This window comes from Malus sylvestris, chromosome 12 (genome assembly GCF_916048215.2).
Source record: "Malus sylvestris chromosome 12, drMalSylv7.2, whole genome shotgun sequence".
NCBI lineage: Eukaryota > Viridiplantae > Streptophyta > Magnoliopsida > Rosales > Rosaceae > Malus > Malus sylvestris.
Window position 1 is genome coordinate 32,243,053 of NC_062271.1, and position 21,349 is coordinate 32,264,401.

Sequence of the window (21,349 nt, forward strand, 5' to 3'; positions counted from 1 at the left end):
CCAGGCCCATTACGATTTTCACTTTTGGGGCCCTATTATCATTCACCTCCAGTCCTCTCATTCTCTCTCTCTCCTCCTCACAAAAGTCGCGGACTTCAACTGAAACTCGATGGCGCTCTCTCTCTCCTCCTGTCAGTCGTCCCACTGGCGGTTGATCTTCGTAATCTCCGCCGTGCTCTGTTTTACAGTAGCAGCAGCTTTCCAATCCGATGAGCTCCTGGTGGACGACGAGGAGTTCGGTCTAGAAGGAGGGCTGCACACCAAGTCTCCTGATCTCACATTCACACGATCCACGCCTCCGCCACCATCAACAACTGCATCGACGACCCGGAAGAGGTTTTCGGATCCGGATTCGGACTCAAAGATCCAGTTCCAGCTCCATCACGCCTTTGGGGACTCTGATTTCTCGCCGGCTGGTACCTTCAGTGCTCGCTTAAAGACGTGGAATCACGGTGGTCAGGTTGGTTGCTTCCTTCTTTTTAGTTTTTTTCTTGTATGTTTTGGTTGCTCAGAAAAGGAGGAAACTTTTTTGTGAATGAGAGAGTTTTCAACTGCAATTTCAGGTTTTGCAGTTGGATTTGGTTGTCATTGAATCGGGGTTCTGGTTATTGATGATTTGAGATCGCATTCTATATTTTGAACTGGATTTGTTTGTCTTGTAAAACGGTTGCATAGAAATTTAGGCAAAAACCGAAAAGAAAGGAATGTATTGTTGATAAATTCTTTAGGTGCAAGGCAATGGACGCAAGCACATGCTGATGAACTTAGGAATTTTACTTAATACTAGTAACTTTAGCACCTATACGATCACCGTGTCAGGCTTAGTTTCTCCAACTTAAGCACTCTCAGGCCTTGTATATCGCTTTATATTTGTAGAAACCTAAGAAGTAGCTTAACCATGACATGGTTGTATTGGTCACAGACACTCACAAAGCTGCGGTTTTCGAGGAATGCCTTTACCGAAGAGGAGAAGGAGAAGTTTGCAGTAAGCTTTCTCCTCTAAACTTGTCCTTTTTTGCTTTTCTCATTTCCAATTGGTTTCTGTCTTTATTTGAAATGTCAATGTTTTTTCTTGCAGTTGCTATTGAAGGGAGATGACTTCTATAGGATAAGATTGCCATCAAGTGTTTTGAATCCTCCTGGGAGGGATTATGTCATTTCGTCAGTAAAAGCGGTAAGTCTTAAGTGCCCTCTGTTAAGCAAGGATTTGGTTCTATTATTTCCAGCAGATCATATCCTTTCTAATTGTGTTTCTTTGCACCATCTTGTATATTTGCAATCTGAAACTATGCTTGAAACAAGAAGTTCCTGTAACTTTTTTTGTTTTCTGTCAGAGTAACTTCTTTTGATCATAATTACTACTGTAACAGCATTGTAGCTGTACATGCTGTTTATCTCTAATGGTTTTATGGGTACATGTATATGTGATTTAGTAAAGCTGCAGGTATACTAACAATGTTTCTAAATATCCAGAGATGTCTTCCACGAGAGGGTTTGGATGAGCATTTTGTTATACACACGGTAACCTTCAAATTTGATCGAGTTGTAAACTCTTGCTGTTGTTTTTCGCATGTTACCCTTTGGTTTTACTTCTAAACTCCTATGTATCAGTCACTGTAATCTTAATGGGAACAGTTCTAAGAATGTTCTCCAATCAGCATGATTTTCAAATTAGACCCAGAGATAAATGGAACACAATTTTTGTTAATTTTTTTTATCATATGGAATTTTTATCTTTGATTAAATTTGTTTTTGCAGGATGGAACTAACATTTTGGCAGTTAATTATGGTTCTCCTGGGGCATGTCCATACCCTCGGCAAATGAAACTTGTAAGTTGGGATCAACCCTTTTGTTCCTGGTTTTTTTGTTTATGAACCTAAGATGACTGAAATACGATACCTCAAACCCTATTTTTGAGGATGTAAATAGAGTTTAGTTGAATTAGCATACCTTAATTCAATGGCTTTTGTTATTTGTATTTTCAGCCTGAAAAATGGTCCTTTAACTCTCACACGGTTTTGAAGAATAGTGAGCAGGCACCAAGGTGAATTTCTTTTGCATTTGTTCTTTATCCAGTATATGTTCTGATCCTGGCATGGTTTGCTTGCTTAAACTGTCACAGAAGGTTTCAAATTATTTCAACTTCTGTCAGTAGAAAATGGTGAATCTTATTATCTAAGAGAATAGACGGTGCATTGGTATCAATTCTGTTGATTTTGATTATTTTCCGGTTATGGGTAGAAAATGTGGCTATGAAATTGCCATTTAATCTGGTTGATCTGCATTATATATGAGGGTATGTGTGGCGGATTAGTAATGTATGGAATGATCCAATTGCTTAAAGTTAAATGCTGATACTATTTATATAGCTTCATCATTATGCTGATCATCATGTCTATGTAAATATCTTATTGCCAAATGTTTCCACAGAGCTCCAGTGTTTGCTGAGGATATTCTTGGGGTTGGGGGTGAGGTAGGAGATGGTGAAATTATACCACCACCAGAAAAGTCTTTTTGGGCTAAATATGTGAGTATCGACAGAATTAATTGTGTCCATAGCTTTCTTCTGTTAATTGCGCTGATAGTGTCGACAGAATAAGTTCTGACCTTACTCAAATGTTATCAGTGGATGTACGCGATCCCTCTTGGGCTAATTGTCATGAATGCCATTACCCAAGCAATGAACATGGCAGAGGAGGGTGCTGGTCAGCCAGCTGGTCAGGCTCAGCAGCCAGCTGCAGTCCAGCGTGGGTCAAGCTCTGCTGTGCGAAGGCGCTAGACGGTTTGCACATTTCTATTTAACAATGTGGCGTCACCTGAAGTGAATGACATTTTAGGTTCAACCTTTTGATTGTATTAATCCCGTGGGGACAACACGATGTTGTAAAGTTTTAGAAGTTTTGTTATAATTTGCAATAGATGTTTAACGGTTGAATTGGCGAAGATTTCGGGATTAGCATTATAGATAATTTTGCAGGTATTGATAACTTATTGTGCTGATTGGCGCTTGATAGAAGGTCAAGAAACAATGATATTGCAAGCTATTAACTGTAACCACTTCATGAATTGGCATACCAATGCATGCAAAAAACGTAAAGCAAGCAAATGAAATGATCGCTTGGCACTTGTGCGGATTGGCATACCCTCATTGTTTGGGTGGAAAGCTTCCACCCATAACTCGTAGCCGCTGCGGTCGACTTGGTTCTTAACCAATTTTGGGAAGGTTCTTAACCAATTTTGGGAAGGAATTATCCCAAATCTTTTGGTCCAAGGAAACCTGTCTATCAAAAGCCATTCAAATCCATTCATTTGATCATCATCTTCTTTCTTCTACTCCCAAGCACCGAGGCTGGGCACATACCAGTTCCAGCTGGTTCTCCAACCCTGCATTATAGGTGCCACCAACCGACCAGTACAACATACCATTGTAATCCACTCTTGCAGCTGTAATAATCACGTTGTTCAAATGCCGTTTGGCAGCACACATCATTGTACACAACTGCAGGCTCATCGTCTTCAAACTTGGGCGTATCTTGGAAACAAGGGAGGTAACTCGGACAACCTGCGTGATTTGAGCTCGGAAGTTTGGATAGGGTGAGGAGTTCGGAATTAAATACAGGTAGAGGACGAGGATAATTTGTAACCATATGAAGGAACAAAAGAGTACAGGCACGTCACAATACTGTCCGTCCTGCTCAAATTATAACATGTGGACTTGTTTTTTATTAATAAACAATTACATGCGGAAGCTAACTTTACGAAAAATACATTATACAGAATACATTCAGAAATAAAGTTACACGGCCAAGGACATTTTAAAACATGAAGGAAAAGTGACTGCATTTCTCGGAAACGAAGGCAGAAAAAAGTGACTGTCAATCTCTTCAAAACGAAACCGCAAGGAAGCTGGGGGGTGGAGGAAATCCAATCATAGCTCGTCCTGCAACCGCAGACCAATCAGTAAATAAATTTGTGCGCGTGCAATAAAATCTTGAGTTTATTTATACAAATACATAGGGAGCATGAATATTGGTACTTACATGATCATAGTCATCCCAGTGACGGTGCTGCAGGATAAAACATCCAAAGTTAGAAGAAGCAGGCAAGAAAAACATTCAAGTTACAACTTAAATCACTGAGACTACGTCAATTTATTGCAACGAAATGTCCAATTATTTGATCATGGGGAGGGGGATTCGAACTTGAGGCCTCTTTCAACATTGGGAAGAGGATATCATGAGACCGAGAGCTAACTGGTTAGGCAAGATGAGATTTGAATGCCTTTTATTGCAAAGGTGATCATAGAAAAAGTCTATACTGGATGAAAGTTGTATGAAAGTATTAAAAAGATTCAAACACACCCTTCGGTATCTGTCTCTATGCCTGTCCCGGTGACCTCGATCCCTATCTCTTCTTCTCCTTTCACCCTCTTCTCTTGCTCTTTGAGCTTCCTGCACAATAGGAGCTCAAAAATTAATGAATGGAATTCAACTAAACCTGACAGGAAATTCTAATAACCATTTATGTCGGCCACGAACCTCTTCCTCTTGCGCTTTCCTCCTTTTTTCTGCTTCTTCAAGGGCATCCTTTTCGACCTGAAATGCCATAAGAGAAATGCATATGATGAAATATATGCCCGAGAACTGGAGAATACTAGTAACAGTAAAAAAAGGCTTACCTCTCTATTGGCGAAAACTTCCTCGACCACTTGTTTTGCATAATCCGGATCATCACAAATTAAAACGTTGTCGAAAACTGAACCAGCCTTTACCTGCATCGCATTATTTCACCCCCTTTAACGTAATGAACTAATGATCATACGATCCTCTAGCAAATGGAAAACGTCCTACCTGCCAAACTTCGATACCAACATACTTAATTGGCTTAAGCACATAGAGATCAGGATCATCTTCAAACTCTGCATAGGAGAACAAAAATGAAACTCAGCATATTTTTTTCCCCTCTAGAATTGCTGTTGTAGTTATGTACACCAATATAGACAGATAAATTATATAGTTATCTATTTAAAGTTACCTGGATTATCAATCCAAGGAATCTTCCATTTCCCCTTGTAATTAGGGTTCTTGATTTTCTGACATATCAGAAGAAATCACATGGTAATTAGAAACTGCGGAAAAGAATCGACATCTGGTTTTTCTGATACTGGAGCATTTTTGCTCACCACCATAACTATAGTGTGTGCTCACCATACACCTAATCAATTGACAAGTGTCCTTTCACCTAACTCTAGTTAACTTTCACATTAAATTTTACTTATAAAATTTTGAAAAAAAAAAACTAACCAAGGTTAAGTGAAAGGAGATGTGTGAATTGATTAGGTGTATGGTGAGCATACACTATAGTTTATGGTGGTGAGCAAAAATGCACCCTATCTGCTACTCGCAAAACCTTAATCAACCTACAGTACCAACCTTGGGTCTCCATGGTCCCTTGTAAGCTGGATTTGGTATCTTTGGAGCTTTCCACAGACCGTTCTCTTCATCATCCCAGTCTTCGGGCTAATTAGAAGAGGGGAAAACACGAAACTGCTTGATTAAAATTCATAACTTGCCACAAGTATGCATCAAACCCCAGGAGGAAAACACTAAAAATCAAACTAGAAAAGGGGAAGATAATATTACAAAACACAAAGAAGAGTCCAAAATCAAAATGATCAAACAAATGTCGGGTATAGTACAGCTCCGTAACTAATCAACTAACCTCTTTTGCTTTTGGATCTGGAATTTCTCTCGGAATTGAATCATATCCCTGCAATACCAAGATATGCATCAATAGTAGCACGTAAGACATCTACTGAACAGATATGTCTCAGAGACAAGCATTAGGAAGAGACGAAAAAAAGTTCCCATACCTCAGGTTTGATGTGATTAGGATCATCAATGTATTCTCTAAGATCCCAGTCTGCTGGCTGTAATGGACAAAAAAATGATACTTTTAAGTTAAAATACGAAATTGTAAAGAGTTAAATTTTATAACTTAATTATTTTTAAGAAAAGGTTGCTCAAAAGATTTCCTGGAGTTTTGAGAACATTATAATATAGTTAGTTAGAACCCCTTTCTAACTAATCATGTTTTATCTACCTTCTTTGCAGTAACATCTTTTATCTTTCTTGGAGGAAGAATATCCCAATCTGTGTACATGCTTCCAGAATCCTTTTCTCGGTTGTCTATTAGGACACTATAAGTTGCATCAGGCCGAAGAATGAATGTGTAGAAATGAGTCAACTTGTCAGTTTCACACTCTAAGGCCTTCTTGACGGGGTAATTCTGGCCTTGGTAGGAGAGTATGACATGGAGCTTCTTTGTGTCCGTGCCACATATATCGGGGCCAAACATTAAACTACACACAAAAAGTTCAGCAAACATTCAGAATTTTGGAAAAGAGAAGAAGAAAGAACGTCATACATAAACATGCAATCTGGCCTTTTATATGTCGGCAATTTCTATGGTATCAGATACCACCGAAATTCCCCGTATGAAGTATGAACTATACAGAGCAATTTTAGGAACCTCATCATGGCAGTTCAGTCTACAAAATTTAGAAAAGGTGCTCTTTGATTAAGACACGAGTTTCAAATCGCTACTATAAAATGATCATGTGTCATCCAACTGACTACCAAGTGTTGTGGAATGGTGATTGACTAAAAAGAATTTCTACGTGCACAACCTGGCCACCATTCACATACGGTATATATGCACTGACATATGGCTGCATTTGACCACTACGAAACTCTCATCATATGAATAAACTACATCTAGAAAACCGAATGTGCCTGTAATAAGTCCTTTTCAACTACATTGTGTTCTTAAGAATGAAGGACCAGATCATATGAACATGCCTCAAAACATTTCATCCTGCGACGTAGAGAGTTGAAATTCTAACCTGTATGGAGTGTCCCCGCCGAATTTCTTCTGATTAACAAATCCAGACATAAGCTTTATGTAACCGCCGCCACATTCAATTTCCTGCTCAAATTTGATCGAGTATTGGAGGACCAACGTCCTGTTCTTGTTGCTGAACTCCGGTATCTTTGCAGATATGGCAAAATGCTTGGCATCATTAGATGTCTGAATTCCTGCAAGATTTCGTATGCCATGATAAATGAAAACCACAAGTTTAACCACCTTGACTGTTGGTAAGTTATTAGTAAGAAACAAGCAGTGATGAATGAATAATTGGTAATCAGAAGATACCTCTATCATCGTGGTCACCGGCCCACTTTCCGGCTGTATGTTTAAAGGAACCTGCTTTACCTTCACTGCTTTTCCAGTCAGATTTTACCCAACGGCTTCGCCATCCGTCGTCTACTCCACAACAAATCAAGATTAACTGATTAATTTTCCGGTGGAATGAAAGATGAAAGATCAATTCTTGGTCTTACTTGTTACTTTTTTTACATGTTGTTCAAACACACAGTCAAGTCAACCAACTAACTGTACAAAAGTTCGCTATTACCAGCTTACTGCGGCCCAAAATTTATTTATTTTTCGAAGAAAAAGAAAATCATAGATATTTTGTCAAAGTCACAGAGAGAGAGAGGAGATAGGGAAACTAGGAAATGAGAGTTAGACAGTTAGCCACAGCATTCAACCAGAACAAAGTTAGCAAAGTAGTAAAAAAGTAAAATCTCAAGCGGAAAGTAAACAGATTGAAGCGAAAGTTGCAAGTGGGAGGAGAGAGAAGGATGGATACATACCGTCGAAGCGCTCCTCGAAAATGATCTCCGAAAGCGAAGAACGAAAGCAAAAGGAGAGCAAGGAGAGTGATAATACTAGCAGAAGCAGCTCATCATGCTTTTGCCGCTTCGCCATATTTGCCTGCGCAAGTGCAAGAATTGCAATGACAAAAGCCAAAAGCCAAGAGCAGATTGGGAGATAGAGTTTGTATTATTGGTTTACTTATAGCAGGGGATGCAAAAGCTTGCCCCCAAGTCTCCCATGTAATTTCGGGGATGCCCTCCCCTTCCCCTACCCCTTCGAAATGAGAAATGGAAGACTGACTAGTCTGACTTTAGTTTAGTGTTGGAGTGAGTTGGTCGTCATGTGGGGTACAAGTCTGCGTATGCCGTGGAGTTTGGAAGAGACTCTCACCTCCTTCTCTCTTGACTTGGTCTTTTATATGCATTCAACCAATCAGAGAAGAACGATGAGTTGCACCACCCAATCAAAATTCTTGGAATTTAAATCTTACGACATTAATTAATAATTATTATGTATTGTTTTGTCCTAAATTCGATGATGTGAATGATTATATGTTGAATTCCTCGTCGGTGCGCCCAGCCCAGCCGCTGCACAATCACAAATTAATATTTTATAGTGAATCTTAATGAACCATTTTAGGTATTGTTCATTTTTAATGTTAAGGATATTTTTGATTAAAAACTAAAGTTTTTTAGAACTTTTCTTTAATTTTCCTTATTTTATATGTATATTATTATTTGATAATGTGATACAAACAGATACTATACATTAAATTAATCTAAGCTGAATACAAGCACACTGCTCTAACTAACTTAACTAAACAAGTTTGAATATATAATTAGTCTTTTGTCGTTTCGTTAATACATGGCAGGTTGCATTTCACATACGGTTAGTATTATCCAAAATAAGAGGACTAGACTAGAAGGTGAAGAAATTCGCTACAACTACAACTGGGAAGATAAGGCTTTGCAATTAATCATGACAGACTGTACAAGTTAGGAGAGCAAGATTTATGGCTTGTTTGGATGATGCTTTTGGAGATTTAAAAACATCCTCTAATAAGTGAAAGCATTTTCATTTAGAAAAATAGTCAATTGGCAATATTTTTAAAGGTGCTTTGGATAAGAAGTAAAAGCACTTAGAGTGGTTTTTTGAGAAGTTTTTTATTTTTTATCTCAAAAGTGTTGCCAAGTGAAAAACCGGGAAGCATTTGGTCCCTTTGATGAAGCTTTTCAACTCCGTAACTACCCCTATTTTTTAAGTTGAAAATTCTACAAAATATCATAATTGTTTTAGACTCTCTGGGACTGTCGACTCGTCAGAGATTTCCGACGGTGACCCTCTTGCAAGCCTCCTTCGCGTCGAATTATTCCCCACCCCAAGATCTCTCTGATTCAACCAGCCCAGTGACATCGGCCGGTGACCCTCACCCCTCGACACCTCTCTCTGGTTGCAGTGATTGCATTGAGATGAACTTGATGCATATCTGGTATGAGGGAGAAAGACGAGCTCCTTGGAAAATAATGTCCTTAATTTATCACTACTGAACTGCATTTTTCATTTGGCAGCCGAACACTACTACAGTATTAAAAGCGCTTCTGTGCAATGTAGAAGCACCTATTTAGTTGCTTGTCAAACAACACATTGCTTTTTCATATAAGCCCTACGAACAAGTGCTACTGACAAAAAATACTAGTGAGTAAAAGCGCTTTATCGAGTAAAACCTTCAAACGAGCCGGCACCAAGCCAAGCCAAGCCAAAATGTATAATTGTAAATGTTGTGGAAGAAGAAGGGCATTCCTTTCCTGGTACGTTTGTTGACTCAACATTCAAAGTCATCTCCCAGCCAAAGCCAGTGTAGTCTGCGAGTCTGGGCCACTCACTCACTGTTGCGTAGTGTTGGCCAATAAAAGAGGAGAGAGTGTGGACAGTGGAATAAAGGGGCCGTAATTGAAAGGTAAATGAATGAGACGACGACTTACGTCAAGCATGGACTTTTCAGTCTTCTTCTTCCCCCCTCTATCTTGGTCCTCGGACCATCTTGTGATATTTACTTACATGACACGGCCACACCTGAGCGTTTCATGTCAATGATACAACATGATGAAAGCGGACTTATGGCTTCATTCCTTTCGCCCATTCATTCATTTGCATAAAAACTAGACCGTGTTATGATTGATTGCTAACAACATGGAAGGAAAACTAATGTATCATTATGCCATTGCCTTCTTAGAGGAGTCAATTTAAAGAACTAGAGGAGAAGCAGGCATGCCCAAGACAATAGAATAAAAACTAGAGTGAACAATGTTGATGAATATTAATCAACACCAATCCTAGGATAAAAGCATACACATGCACAACCATGATATTAATTTATACTACATCTACATCCAATGAATATTAGCACAACCATTGAAAGGCAAACCAGCAATATAGTACAAACTAGGTACTCGAGTCGAGGATAAGAGCAAAAGCCACAGATAAACGTCAACGATAATGTAATCACATAAGACTGTAATTTTGTTAAGCAATAAACTGGATTGTATTTATTTGAACAAAACATCAATGAAACAATCAAAGAGTTGTTTTCAACACACTTTCCATAAAACTGGAACCGAAACATTCAAGTTTTGAACATACCAAAAATACCACTTGCTTTAAACAGCATTAATAGGAGGAGCAGGAATCCCAAAATGGCACCTTTATAAACTGGAGGGAAACAAGGTGTGAGGATCCAAGAGTTCTAACAGCTAAATCCTTGCAGTGAACAGGAGAAAATTAACAATGGAGCTTCATGCCCTTCCCCTACTTCGCCTGAGGGTGAGAAGAAATAAAGTCCACAGCTTGACCAATTGACTTGATCTTGTCAGCTTCATTATCAGGGATCTCAAATCCAAACTCCTCTTCCAGAGCCATCACAATCTCCACAGAATCTAAACTATCTAACCCCAGATCACTTTCAAAATGAGCATTTGGTGTAACCTACCCAAAAAAGAAAAACAGTGCATAGGAGATTAGATTATTTAAATATAATGAAAACATACTAATAAAATGGCCATACAAACGAAATCAGTATAAAATGTGAACGGAAAGGAACATGTACATAGAATTTCTGAGGTCAGTTGCGTATACATATATATTTGGAAATAAAGAACGTCACATTTATTGTGATTTAAGTTCAAGGTGAAACATGCCATAAATGAAGGTGTGCGTACATTAACATTAGAAAAGAAAAGGGAAAAGAACAGCAGAGGTTTGATAGTCACAACCACATACAGATAAAAGCCAATTCACTTTTTGGAATCTCATATCCCAGCACTGGATGTCACTATCCGTCGGACTTTGGGACATTCACCATATATTGGTTACAACATGTAAGCCCCAACTCAAGCAAAACAATAACAAATACAAATAAGAAGGGGCCACATTGTTGTGGTTCAGACATTAATCCCATAAAGAAACTGATGTAAAAGCAAAATAGAGGAATACATTCAATTCTTTGTGTAAGGTCAAAGAAGAAAGACAAAAAGAATGCTTACGAAATATCAAACATTTACAACTACTAAATAACATGCAAGTACCAGAGATCAAACCCATCTTTATCAACAATGTCAGTCAATATTGTAACATTTGTGATTAAGCATATAATCCTGGAGGGCTATAGTTATCTCAGCCCGCATAGCTATTCTAGTTTAAAGATGAAATATCTGATTCTCGAGGTCACCAGTAATCCTGGAGGACCAAAAACTGCAATTTATAAAGAATATCTATCTGCAAAGCACTGAATGAGAAAACAATATATGATGCAAAAGGTTAGAGCTTTGTGCCACATGGTGGTACCAAAACAACATAACAAAGCTCTATTGAAAAATTTGTGCAAAACTAAAAAGAAAATTTTCTCTGCTTGTGCACTTCAGTTTGTCATAAAAACAATAGTGTGTAAAAACTGAATAATCAATGAGCCGCTGCTGATGCATTGGAAGAACCATCATCCCAAAATGTTTACAAACCCAAATAGCAATATTTCAATCCGCATCCACATATAGGCGTATATTTCATGACCCAACATTTGACATTACCAAAACCCTAATTATTCAATAAAACGGATCTTAGAAAGTACAGAATCGACTCCTCAAACACAAAATGATCTTCTTTTACAACAAAAACAATCAAATAATTACTAGTTCAACCTTGCAATTCATTAGGAAATGGTTTACATAAAACTTCAATTCCATTTTCTGAGAAAATCGGAGGTTATACCTTGGAAGGATCGACCTTCTGGAAGTTCTTGACGACGGAGACGACACGATCGGTGACCTCAGACTTGTCGAGGAAGGTGCCCCTTACCTCTTCGGAGAAGAGACGGCGTCTGATAGCGGCAAAGGGGGAAAGGAAGAGAGGGGCGGTGGAGCTAGGGTTCGAAGGCACGGTTTGAACTTGCACTCTCAGGTGCTTGAGTAGTAAGTTCCTCGCAGCCGCCGCCATTGAGAGCCGTTTCTTCACTCGCCTCTACTGCTGCTTAGCTACAGTATACCAGTCGGCTGTTACTGAATGAAGGAATGAGTCGAGAGGAAGGGGGGGGGGGCAAGAGAGAGAGGGCCTTTTCTGTTCTGTTGGGTGAGACCGCGAGAGAAAGTGCTGAGCGTGAGCCACATTCTGGTGTCAGACGTCGTCGTTTTTGTATAATGTTGAATGGATAAATGTGGGCTTTTCGGAGAGAAATAAAAACTTTCACCCTCCCTCCAAAGTCCAGACCCAAATTAAAGTTGGGTTGGGCCGGAAAGGCAACCGAACAAGTAAGCAGTAGTATAACTGAACCGAACCCGATTTACCGCCAGCAGTAACTAGTCTACAAGTCTTGTTCCTTCCATCCTTCCTGGAGTGGTGGAGGGGTGGAATGCTGAAGCGGTGTTGAAAGAAAAGTGAAGATGGCGGTGGTGGTGGTGGTGAATGGTGATGGTCTTCATTTCTCTGTTTCTGTTTGTTTTTCTGGCAGTCAAATTTGCCACACCTGATGGTATGGTATTATTATTCTTCTTTCTTCTTCCCAGTTTCCAAACTCCCCAATATATTAATATTATGAAGGAACATGTATATGTAAATGGGACTGATAGGAGCTCTATCTTATCGTGTTTGGTTTAGCAGCAAGCATGAGCGATGTGAATGGGACTGATAGGATACTCAGATTCAACTGTAAGGTTTAGTAGACAAATTTTGCTCAGCACAAGTATAACATCGAAACTATGTCAGCCGAAAACATACAAATCATATTTAGTATTTACAATTCAAGCATTATGCAGATCATTAAGAATTAATTAATCCCATGCTCTACTTTAATTAGCTACAGTTGCAGTCACTTTCATACTGTATTTGTACTTCAGGTAAGCTTTTATGTACGGCTCCAAATCACCATCCATTACGGAAGTGATATCCGATGTCTCGTGTCCCGTCCTTACGTCCTTGACGAGTTTGTATGGATGGAACACGTAGTTTCTTATTTGTTGGCCCCACTCTGCCTTCACCACGTCTCCTCGTATTTGCTTAATTTCCGACGCCCTTTGTTCCTCGGCAATCACTAGCAGCTTGGCCTTCAACCTGGCCAGAGCCTTGATCTTGTTTGCAAGCTGGGATCTCTCCTCTGCATTGTAGTAGTCAAGAAAATAGAGGTCATCACAAAGCTCGCATACTTCTTTATTATGCTACACAATTCCAAAATGATAGCACAGTAGCTACACACAGCGGCAAAATCAAAACGGAGCCAGAAACTAACATTCTTCCTTAATCTACAAACAAAATATAAAAATCTGAAAATATTTATTTGATGCAATGACGAGAGAAATAATTTCCATTGGTGAAAACCAACAAAGAAATTATGGGGCTAATGAAACCTGTGCAGCGAACGGTAACACCAGTGGGGATGTGAGTAATCCGGACAGCACTTTCAATTTTGTTCACATTCTGGCCTCCTTTTCCGCCTGCCCTTGAAAAACTTATGTCCAGGTCCTCTTCAGGTAATTCAACTTTCAAAGACTCCTCAGGTAGAAGTGGCATGACGTCAACACCAGAGAAACTTGTCTGCACGTAACATCAAGTTAGAACACACAGTATAGGATATGTTGTGCTAACTCTGTCTCCCTCCAATTCGTCCCCCGCCCCCACCCAACACACACACACTCACACTTTCAGTAGTAATTTTTAAGAAGCTAGTTATGCACCTAACGCTGTTCAACTTAACAAACTTGACGTGTGTCAGCTCTCCACATATGGAAAACCATCTTCCCTCGTAATCAGTTTCTGTAATTAAATGTTCAGTAACTCATAGTTTACCAGAAGGTTCACCCATACCTGGCGGAGACCTTTGGCATTAAAAGGGGACTGCCTTACAATGCGGTGTGTTCCTTTCTCCCCCGACAAATAGCCATAAGCATAACGGCCTTCAACTTCAATTGTCGCCGACTTAATTCCAGCTTCCTCTCCCTGGGATTTCTCAACTACTCGTGTCTTGTATCTTTGCTTTTCTGCCCACCTCACATACATTCTGAGTAACATTTCGGCCCAATCCTGCACTGAGAATTATCAAAGGTTTTATACAAGAAAAACATAAGCATGTAATAAAGAGGCTAACACAACCACGGAACTGAATAGAAGTCCGCACAAAGAATGAATAGTTGATGGTAATGATAAATTCAGTAATTGCTGAAACAAAAGCCTCACTATCCCCATGCAGTATTCTCAAAAGTAGTAACGAGCTGGGACAAACTACTTTTGGCCAGGTATGAATGAGATAGATGTGTCTTAATTTCTAAAAGAAATTCATTCATGAGAAATGCAATATGTTTTATTGTAATGGTGTTACAGCACCTATATATGCATCTCACAGAATCTAAAATTCCCATCGAACTTGTAAGAACCATAAAGAAGTAGTCGCTCTTGCTTCGCACATATGTTCTAATTACCTGCGCATCAGTACCTCCAGCACCGGCTGTAATAAAGATGACAGCACCTTCTTTGTCGTAAGGCCCAGAAAGAAGTTGAGTTAACTCAAACCTATCCATTCCCTTGTTCAATTCCTTGATGATACTGGCAGCCTCTTCAAGAAGTCCATGATCTATGGCGTCCATCTCTTCAGTTAGCTTGACTATTGTTTCTACGTCTTCAACCTGATTTAATGCATTTGATCAACAATGCAATTTAAGAGGAGCTTACTTTCTGATATTCAATATTTGTAAATGAGTTTATACGTATGCAGAGTAAATTAGTAAAAGATCTCCTACTAGATAGTCTGATAGAGGGCATTGTGATATATAAAGAAGATAAGAGTGTCCCGACCAACAAAAACATATAGATTAGAGTGATGTTAACTTTATATATTTATACATGCATTGGCTCCATATTGAACTAATTGATTTAGTCATCTATCCTCTGCTGTACACTATTTCCGTAATCTAAACAAATCTGGCTAGAAGAAATTCTAATGATTTTATTCGGCACTCATATTAAAACCGCCCACTTTATAAATGATTATCATCATATCACACTTCAGCACAACCTATATTATCCAGAAAAACAAAGACGATGCCATGTCACCCCAAAGAAATGATGCGAAAACAATCTTCTAAACAGAATTAAAGAAATTTGGGCATAGACCTGTGATTTAAACTCGTTCAGCAATTTTATCCTGTCTTTGACATCAGTCAGGGCCGAAAGGTTTTCTTGAGCCTTAGCTCGATCATCCCAAAAGGCGGTATCAGCTGCTTTCAACTCTAAATCGGCTACTTCTTGTTCCAACTTGTGCAGACAAGCAGAGTCTCTTATCTCCTTGACGCGTATAGCGGCAGTTTCTACATCCTTTCTTAAGAAATAAAAATCTGTGAGACATAAGAAGAAATTACAACATTGTCACAGATTGATGTGCAAATGAAAGTAGCACCATCCTACACCAAGCATGCTCTCATTCAAATCAAACTTGGAAAACACTCAAAACAGACCTTGCATTGCCCATTCTTTGGCGTCGGTGCTCACTTGGCTCTCCGGCGTCGCCAGTAAAACTGAGCCAAATCAAACATCAACAGTAAGCAATTCGGCATTCATTCTCTACAGCACATAAACAATAAAAATATCAAAAAATAGACAAGTCGAGCATAAAAAGTGTTTTGCTTTCGGTAACGTCCTGTGAAATGCACCACCTTACAACCGTCAAAATCGAATTTTTCAAAGACTAAGCATGAGAAATCAAAGCAAGTAAAAACCAGAAACCCATCAAAAAATTAATGAGATATTTAAAACCAATTGCAAATTTGCAATCACACACTCGCAAAAACGGAAAAATAGAACAAACCCAATATATTATCCCATAAATAAATTGCACCATAAAGCTCAAGGAATGGAAACGCAAAGAGAAAACCTGCGGGACGAAGCGGATAAGAGGTAGAAAGCTTTGTAGATAAAGGGAAAGTGTAGGAGGGTAAACGGCAAGGAGAAAAAGTGGCCTTTTGCAGTAACAGTGGCAGCTTAGTAATTAGAGGCTTCGAGGGGCACAAGATGGCCGTTGAGCTGCACACAGGTCGAAGATGACGCTCCATAGCTGCTGTGTCGCTGATACAACAAGTTCAAGCTCTGCACAAAACCAACATATTTCATGACTCCATTTGTATGGATAACAAAGAAAACCCGCCTATAGCTTGTACGTTGTGGGTGACGTGTGGTGGTGTTCGGGACCAAATTGCAATAACAAATAAGTCACTTCTTCGGACCCTATACCCATATGAAATAAAAAATTCCAACAAAAAAAAAAAATATCAAGAGAATATCAAACGGGCTCAGACCATCTCCAACCCTTGGGCTAAAAGCCAAATTTTTTAGCCCGGAAAATTTAGTTTTTAGCCCAGAAATATCTTTTCTGCTCCAACCCTTCTACCCTAAAATGTTAGCCCGAAATTATTAAAGAATGAAATTAGCCTAAATTTTTTTCTTAAATCAATTTTTTTTTTAAATAAATATGTAGATTATTGTAAATTAATTTTATGCACATTTTAATCTAAAAAAAATTTTAATTCCGATAAACATTTCGCATTTAGCCCGGGGAGAAAGCTGGGGGGTATTTGGCCCAGAAATAGCATTTGGCATTTAGCCTAAAATTTTAGCATAGGTTGGAGAGTGTTTGGGGGGTAATTTGGGGGGTAATTTGGCTTTTAGCCCAGGGTTGGAGATGGTCTCAGAAGTAGAAAATGCGAAATGGGCTAAAATTTATTCAGAACCCTATACCCATTAACCTCTTTGGACATCACAAAAAAAGCCCTAAGGACAAAACCGGCATAAAAAATAGTTTTAAAATTAGGGTTTCATCTCGTATATAGCCTCCTTGCCTCGACCTCCAACTCCGACTTTCAGAGACAACTCGCAGCCTCCAGCAAGAAACCATCAAAATGGTACGTTTGTTTTCACCCTTACTTTGTGCGCACATTCTTCACTGGAACTTGTGGTTTTGTTGGCTAAATTTGCATGTACAAATTTGATAAGCGGAGCACTCCAGAAACCATGCTTGTATATATTGAAATTGGCAGTGGAAGGAAATGCATATTTGATACCGAATCTACTAATATACCGTGGTGTGTATCTAATATCATATAAATTATAGGAAAAGAAGAAGTGTGTTCATCTCTTCTTTATCCTCGATTTAGATAGATACAAATTTGATGCAGGTTTGCGCTGTAGATGTGAGCATATCATTACACTATACTTTGTTTTAGTTTTGAAGATTTTCGGTTATTGGTTTATTGGATTTTGTATTTTTAAGATTTTTCTCAATGCCTCTGGTTTGTTGTAAACTGTTGTACATAGTTTTGTGATTGTTTCTTAATCTCTGGTAGTCTGGTTCTAAAATTCCGTTACTAATTTTATTCTAAAATGTGAACCAGAGGGTAATATTTCGAGGTCGCAGAATAGTGTGACTTTCATTTTACTATCGATTTTGTGGTAAATGAAACACGGTTGGTATTTTCATATGAAGCGTCCGACAGTGTTTTTTATAATACTCTTTGTTGGTGTTTCACCCATTGTTCTTGTATCCTTCTACCAGTATTTTATAACAATGTTAAAAAGTAATTTTGCTCATTTGGATGTGCTTTTAAAATGACTGAAAGCGCTTTTGGTGAAAATGTTTTTGGAACTAATCCTTAGTAAAAATGCTAAGTAAATTCTGGAAAAGCATTTAAAGTGCTTCTTGGAATAAGCACATAACTGGTGCTTCTTGCAGAAAGCACTTTAAGTGCTTTTGGAATAAGCACATAACTGGTGCTTCTTGCATAAAGCACTTTAAGTGCTTTTGGAACCAAAAAACATTTTCTCTAAAAGCACTTTCAGTCAATTTAAAAGCACATTCAAACGAGTCCGTAGTCGCTAAGAATCTGGATCTGCTATAATTCTGTTCGAGTAATGGATAATAGATGTTGATACATGTGAACATACATGCCTTGTTTAGATGTAAATTTCAGAATGTATATTGATCTATAATGTTTATACTATGTGTGTGCACCAACAGCCGAAGCAGATCCATGAGATTAAGGATTTCCTTCTAACCGCAAGAAGGAAGGATGCCCGCAATGTCAAAATCAAGAGGACCAAGGATGCTGTTAAGTTCAAGGTTCGGTGCTCCAAGTACCTTTACACACTTTGTGTGTTTGATTCCGACAAGGCCAACAAGTTGAAGCAATCTCTTCCTCCAGGTATAAATTTTTGTGATCGCTGGTGTAATTTATTATGGTGGGCAACTCATACTAGTCTGTTCCTATTTTGATGTTGCCATTGTTCATTTTTTGGTTGTGGAGCACGGTGGATTCATTATTTCATCCTGGAGAAGGAGTAGTTTGTGTTGAATCAGGGGACTTTCATCTGTTACTTTTTTTTTTTCTATAACTAATCAATTTTTAAAAATTTTGATTTGTAGGTTTGAACGTTCAGGATCCTTGAACCAGGATTTTGGAGTAGCTCGTCGGCACATTCTAGTGAATGTAGCAATGGAATGAAATTTGTACTTTGAAAGATTTTTATGGCCGGATGATGTTGGTGTTAGATGTTATAACTCCGAGATGTTTGTGGTTAATGTGTTTTGACTTGAGTTAATTGTTTAGATGTTTTGGTTATGGATCCATCGGGTTTGTGTTTGCTTGATTGCGTTTGCGTTTGGAGTTTACAGCTAACAGTTTTGAAAGGAAATGGAATTGGAAACAGAAATAGAGGTAGCTACCAACATAAACATGTCGTGAGCGAATGATAAGACGTAGAAGATGAGTAGTAATAGTAATCGTGTGTGCATGCAGTCCAATATCCTGGTAGGTAGGTACAAACCTATGCGTCTCTTGTTCAAATTTCGAAATTCCCATTTCTTAAATTTTTGTGATAGATTTGAACTCTTTCCTCTCTTTAATAATAATAAATATAAAAAATATATATATATATAAATTACATGGTAGATGAGTAGGAAAATTTCATTTGGTATATGCTTCTAGGATGCCATAGTGTGTAATTTTCGTTTGGAATATGCTTCTAAGATGCCATAGTATATAGTATGTAGGACTGGTAGCATTGTCCAACCTCATCCGTCAATGGAGAGGATATAATAATCAAGGTTTTAAATATCGATATTTCACCGATAATATCGTTTTTTTGAGAGGGGGATATTTTCACACGTATCCATCTTATTTTCGTCAATATATCGAGATAATATCAATAATATCGATAATATCGGTAATATCGGGATAATATCGATAAAATAAACATAATAATTCAGTGTGTGTGTCCGTGTGTGTGTTATGATAAGTTACATAATATAATAATAATATATATATATATATATAATATAAATCTTCCAAAAGGGCCAACTTTTGACAACTTTTGACAAGACAAAAAGTAGTGGTGGTTGGTTTCATACTCAAAACCGTGTGCCACTTCCAACTCTTTCACATTCAGAGTATCGGATCATCACACATGTATTACACTTTTTCGTTTCTTCTCCCCTTAACCCTTTCAGAGCCTTTTCAAAGCCCTTTCAGAGCTTCAACACAAAGGGTTCCATATTTAAGGTAAGTTTACAAACTTATATTTATATTATTGTAATTTATACAACAACAACAAAATTTGTGTGGACCCGTACATGTGATCTAAGAACCAAATAATACTTGCATGTTAATTTTTTGAAGTAATTACGTAATGTTGTATAATTATTCCCTAGGATAATTTTAATATGTTTAATGTTATTTATTATTTTATTAATATTAGGTTTTATTATCAAATTGGATTATTATTCATCAATATTAGGTTTTTTTATTATCAAATTGGATTATTATTTATTAATATGTTTAATATTAGGATTATTTTATTATCAAATTGGATTATTATTCATTAATATTAGGTTTTATTATTCCATATTATTTTTATAATTACGTAAATTCTTACAATCATCTTACAATCATTTTCTTTACTTCGTATTTAATTCTTCTGTAGAATAACTTTATTATTTAGGTTCTTTTATATAACCGTCATCACTACTATATTTTTTGACCAAAAAATAATTGCCTAATTTCCATGAAAAATAAATATAGGTACATTTAAGATGTCTAGTGGAGTTACTAAACGTGATCCAGCTTGGGAACATGGAGACCCAATAAACGGAAACAAACATGACACAATTTGCAAATAGTGTGGTCGGGTAATGAAGATTGGCGGAGTGACACAATTTAAGTACCATCTTAGTAGATTAGATCCAGAAAATAATGTCCAACGATGCGATAATGTCCCCCCCCCCCCAGAAGTAGTAACTATGGTTATACTCATAACCAACCATTTCCCTACCCTTCATATCACATTCCTGTTGGGATGGAATCGAGTGACTCATGGAAAGAATCCGAGACTCAATCTTCAAATGATTTTGTTTATAGACAACGTAAACCAATCTCGGATCCATATGGGTGACATGTTAACAATTACATGCAAAACTATTTTGAGGATTTATCATTTGATGACTACTCTTCACAATACACTTATTCTACACATAGAGATGATGAAGATAGTGAAAATTTTGAACCTCATAGGAACTCTATGTGGTATTATCACTCATGTATATTACCATGCAATGTATAAAGTATAAAATATTGTACTAATTCATTATGTATAAATGATTATGGTGTGTTTAAACTTCTTTCATTAGTTACTACATATTTTCTACACTCACAATGTTTGCCAGCTCGCTCTATAATCAACTTAAATCAGTTAAATCCATCATGAAATGCATTTCCTTCCAATTTTTTGTGATAAACTAATAGATAATTGACTAAATAAACATCTTACAAAGTTTCAATAAAAAATTTCAAGTTTTTCTTACAATTTTCGTGGTTTTTATTCAATTTTTATTGATATCGATAATATCCCGATATTTCCATCGAAATTTTCCGTATTTTTGAACTACCGATATTTTCGATATCAGCGATATTTTAGACCTTGATAATAACTATTGAGTTGCAGTGGCAGTGCCATGCTTGGACCGTTAGGTACAACTACTCAACCAAAAGAAGGAGAGAGAGAGAGAGAGAGAGAGAGAGAGAGATGAGTTTAATTGAGACAGAGGAGGAA

General features: G+C 37.8%; 4 protein-coding genes across 4 annotated transcripts; 1 reads left to right on the forward strand and 3 right to left on the reverse strand.

Annotated features, from left to right (window-relative positions):
* Window positions 1-53: 53 nt before the first annotated feature.
* LOC126592083 (uncharacterized) lies at window positions 54-2,988 on the forward strand. The gene is made up of 8 exons (XM_050257839.1): window positions 54-460; window positions 923-985; window positions 1,079-1,174; window positions 1,474-1,521; window positions 1,759-1,830; window positions 1,987-2,045; window positions 2,432-2,528; window positions 2,628-2,988. The coding sequence occupies exons 1-8, from the start codon at window positions 110-112 to the stop codon at window positions 2,778-2,780; spliced, it is 939 nt and encodes a 312-aa protein (XP_050113796.1). The 5' UTR covers window positions 54-109; the 3' UTR covers window positions 2,781-2,988.
* A 666-nt stretch (window positions 2,989-3,654) lies between these two features.
* LOC126592081 (calreticulin-3-like) lies at window positions 3,655-7,995 on the reverse strand. Its single transcript, XM_050257835.1, has 14 exons — window positions 7,720-7,995; window positions 7,217-7,327; window positions 6,906-7,098; window positions 6,104-6,362; window positions 5,874-5,930; window positions 5,723-5,770; window positions 5,434-5,520; window positions 5,036-5,093; window positions 4,852-4,919; window positions 4,680-4,772; window positions 4,540-4,596; window positions 4,363-4,452; window positions 4,042-4,068; window positions 3,655-3,941 (listed from the first exon to the last, which is right to left on the reverse strand). The coding sequence occupies exons 1-14, from the start codon at window positions 7,832-7,834 to the stop codon at window positions 3,930-3,932; spliced, it is 1,275 nt and encodes a 424-aa protein (XP_050113792.1). The 5' UTR covers window positions 7,835-7,995; the 3' UTR covers window positions 3,655-3,929.
* Window positions 7,996-10,241: 2,246 nt separating this feature from the next.
* Window positions 10,242-12,359, reverse strand: LOC126592084 (acyl carrier protein 2, mitochondrial-like). The gene is made up of 2 exons (XM_050257840.1): window positions 11,984-12,359; window positions 10,242-10,705 (listed from the first exon to the last, which is right to left on the reverse strand). The coding sequence occupies exons 1-2, from the start codon at window positions 12,206-12,208 to the stop codon at window positions 10,529-10,531; spliced, it is 402 nt and encodes a 133-aa protein (XP_050113797.1). The 5' UTR covers window positions 12,209-12,359; the 3' UTR covers window positions 10,242-10,528.
* Window positions 12,360-12,909: 550 nt separating this feature from the next.
* On the reverse strand, window positions 12,910-16,440 carry LOC126592080 (peptide chain release factor PrfB1, chloroplastic-like). Its single transcript, XM_050257834.1, has 7 exons — window positions 16,128-16,440; window positions 15,712-15,771; window positions 15,371-15,591; window positions 14,680-14,883; window positions 14,069-14,284; window positions 13,612-13,798; window positions 12,910-13,361 (listed from the first exon to the last, which is right to left on the reverse strand). The coding sequence occupies exons 1-7, from the start codon at window positions 16,303-16,305 to the stop codon at window positions 13,057-13,059; spliced, it is 1,371 nt and encodes a 456-aa protein (XP_050113791.1). The 5' UTR covers window positions 16,306-16,440; the 3' UTR covers window positions 12,910-13,056.
* Window positions 16,441-21,349: the final 4,909 nt, after the last annotated feature.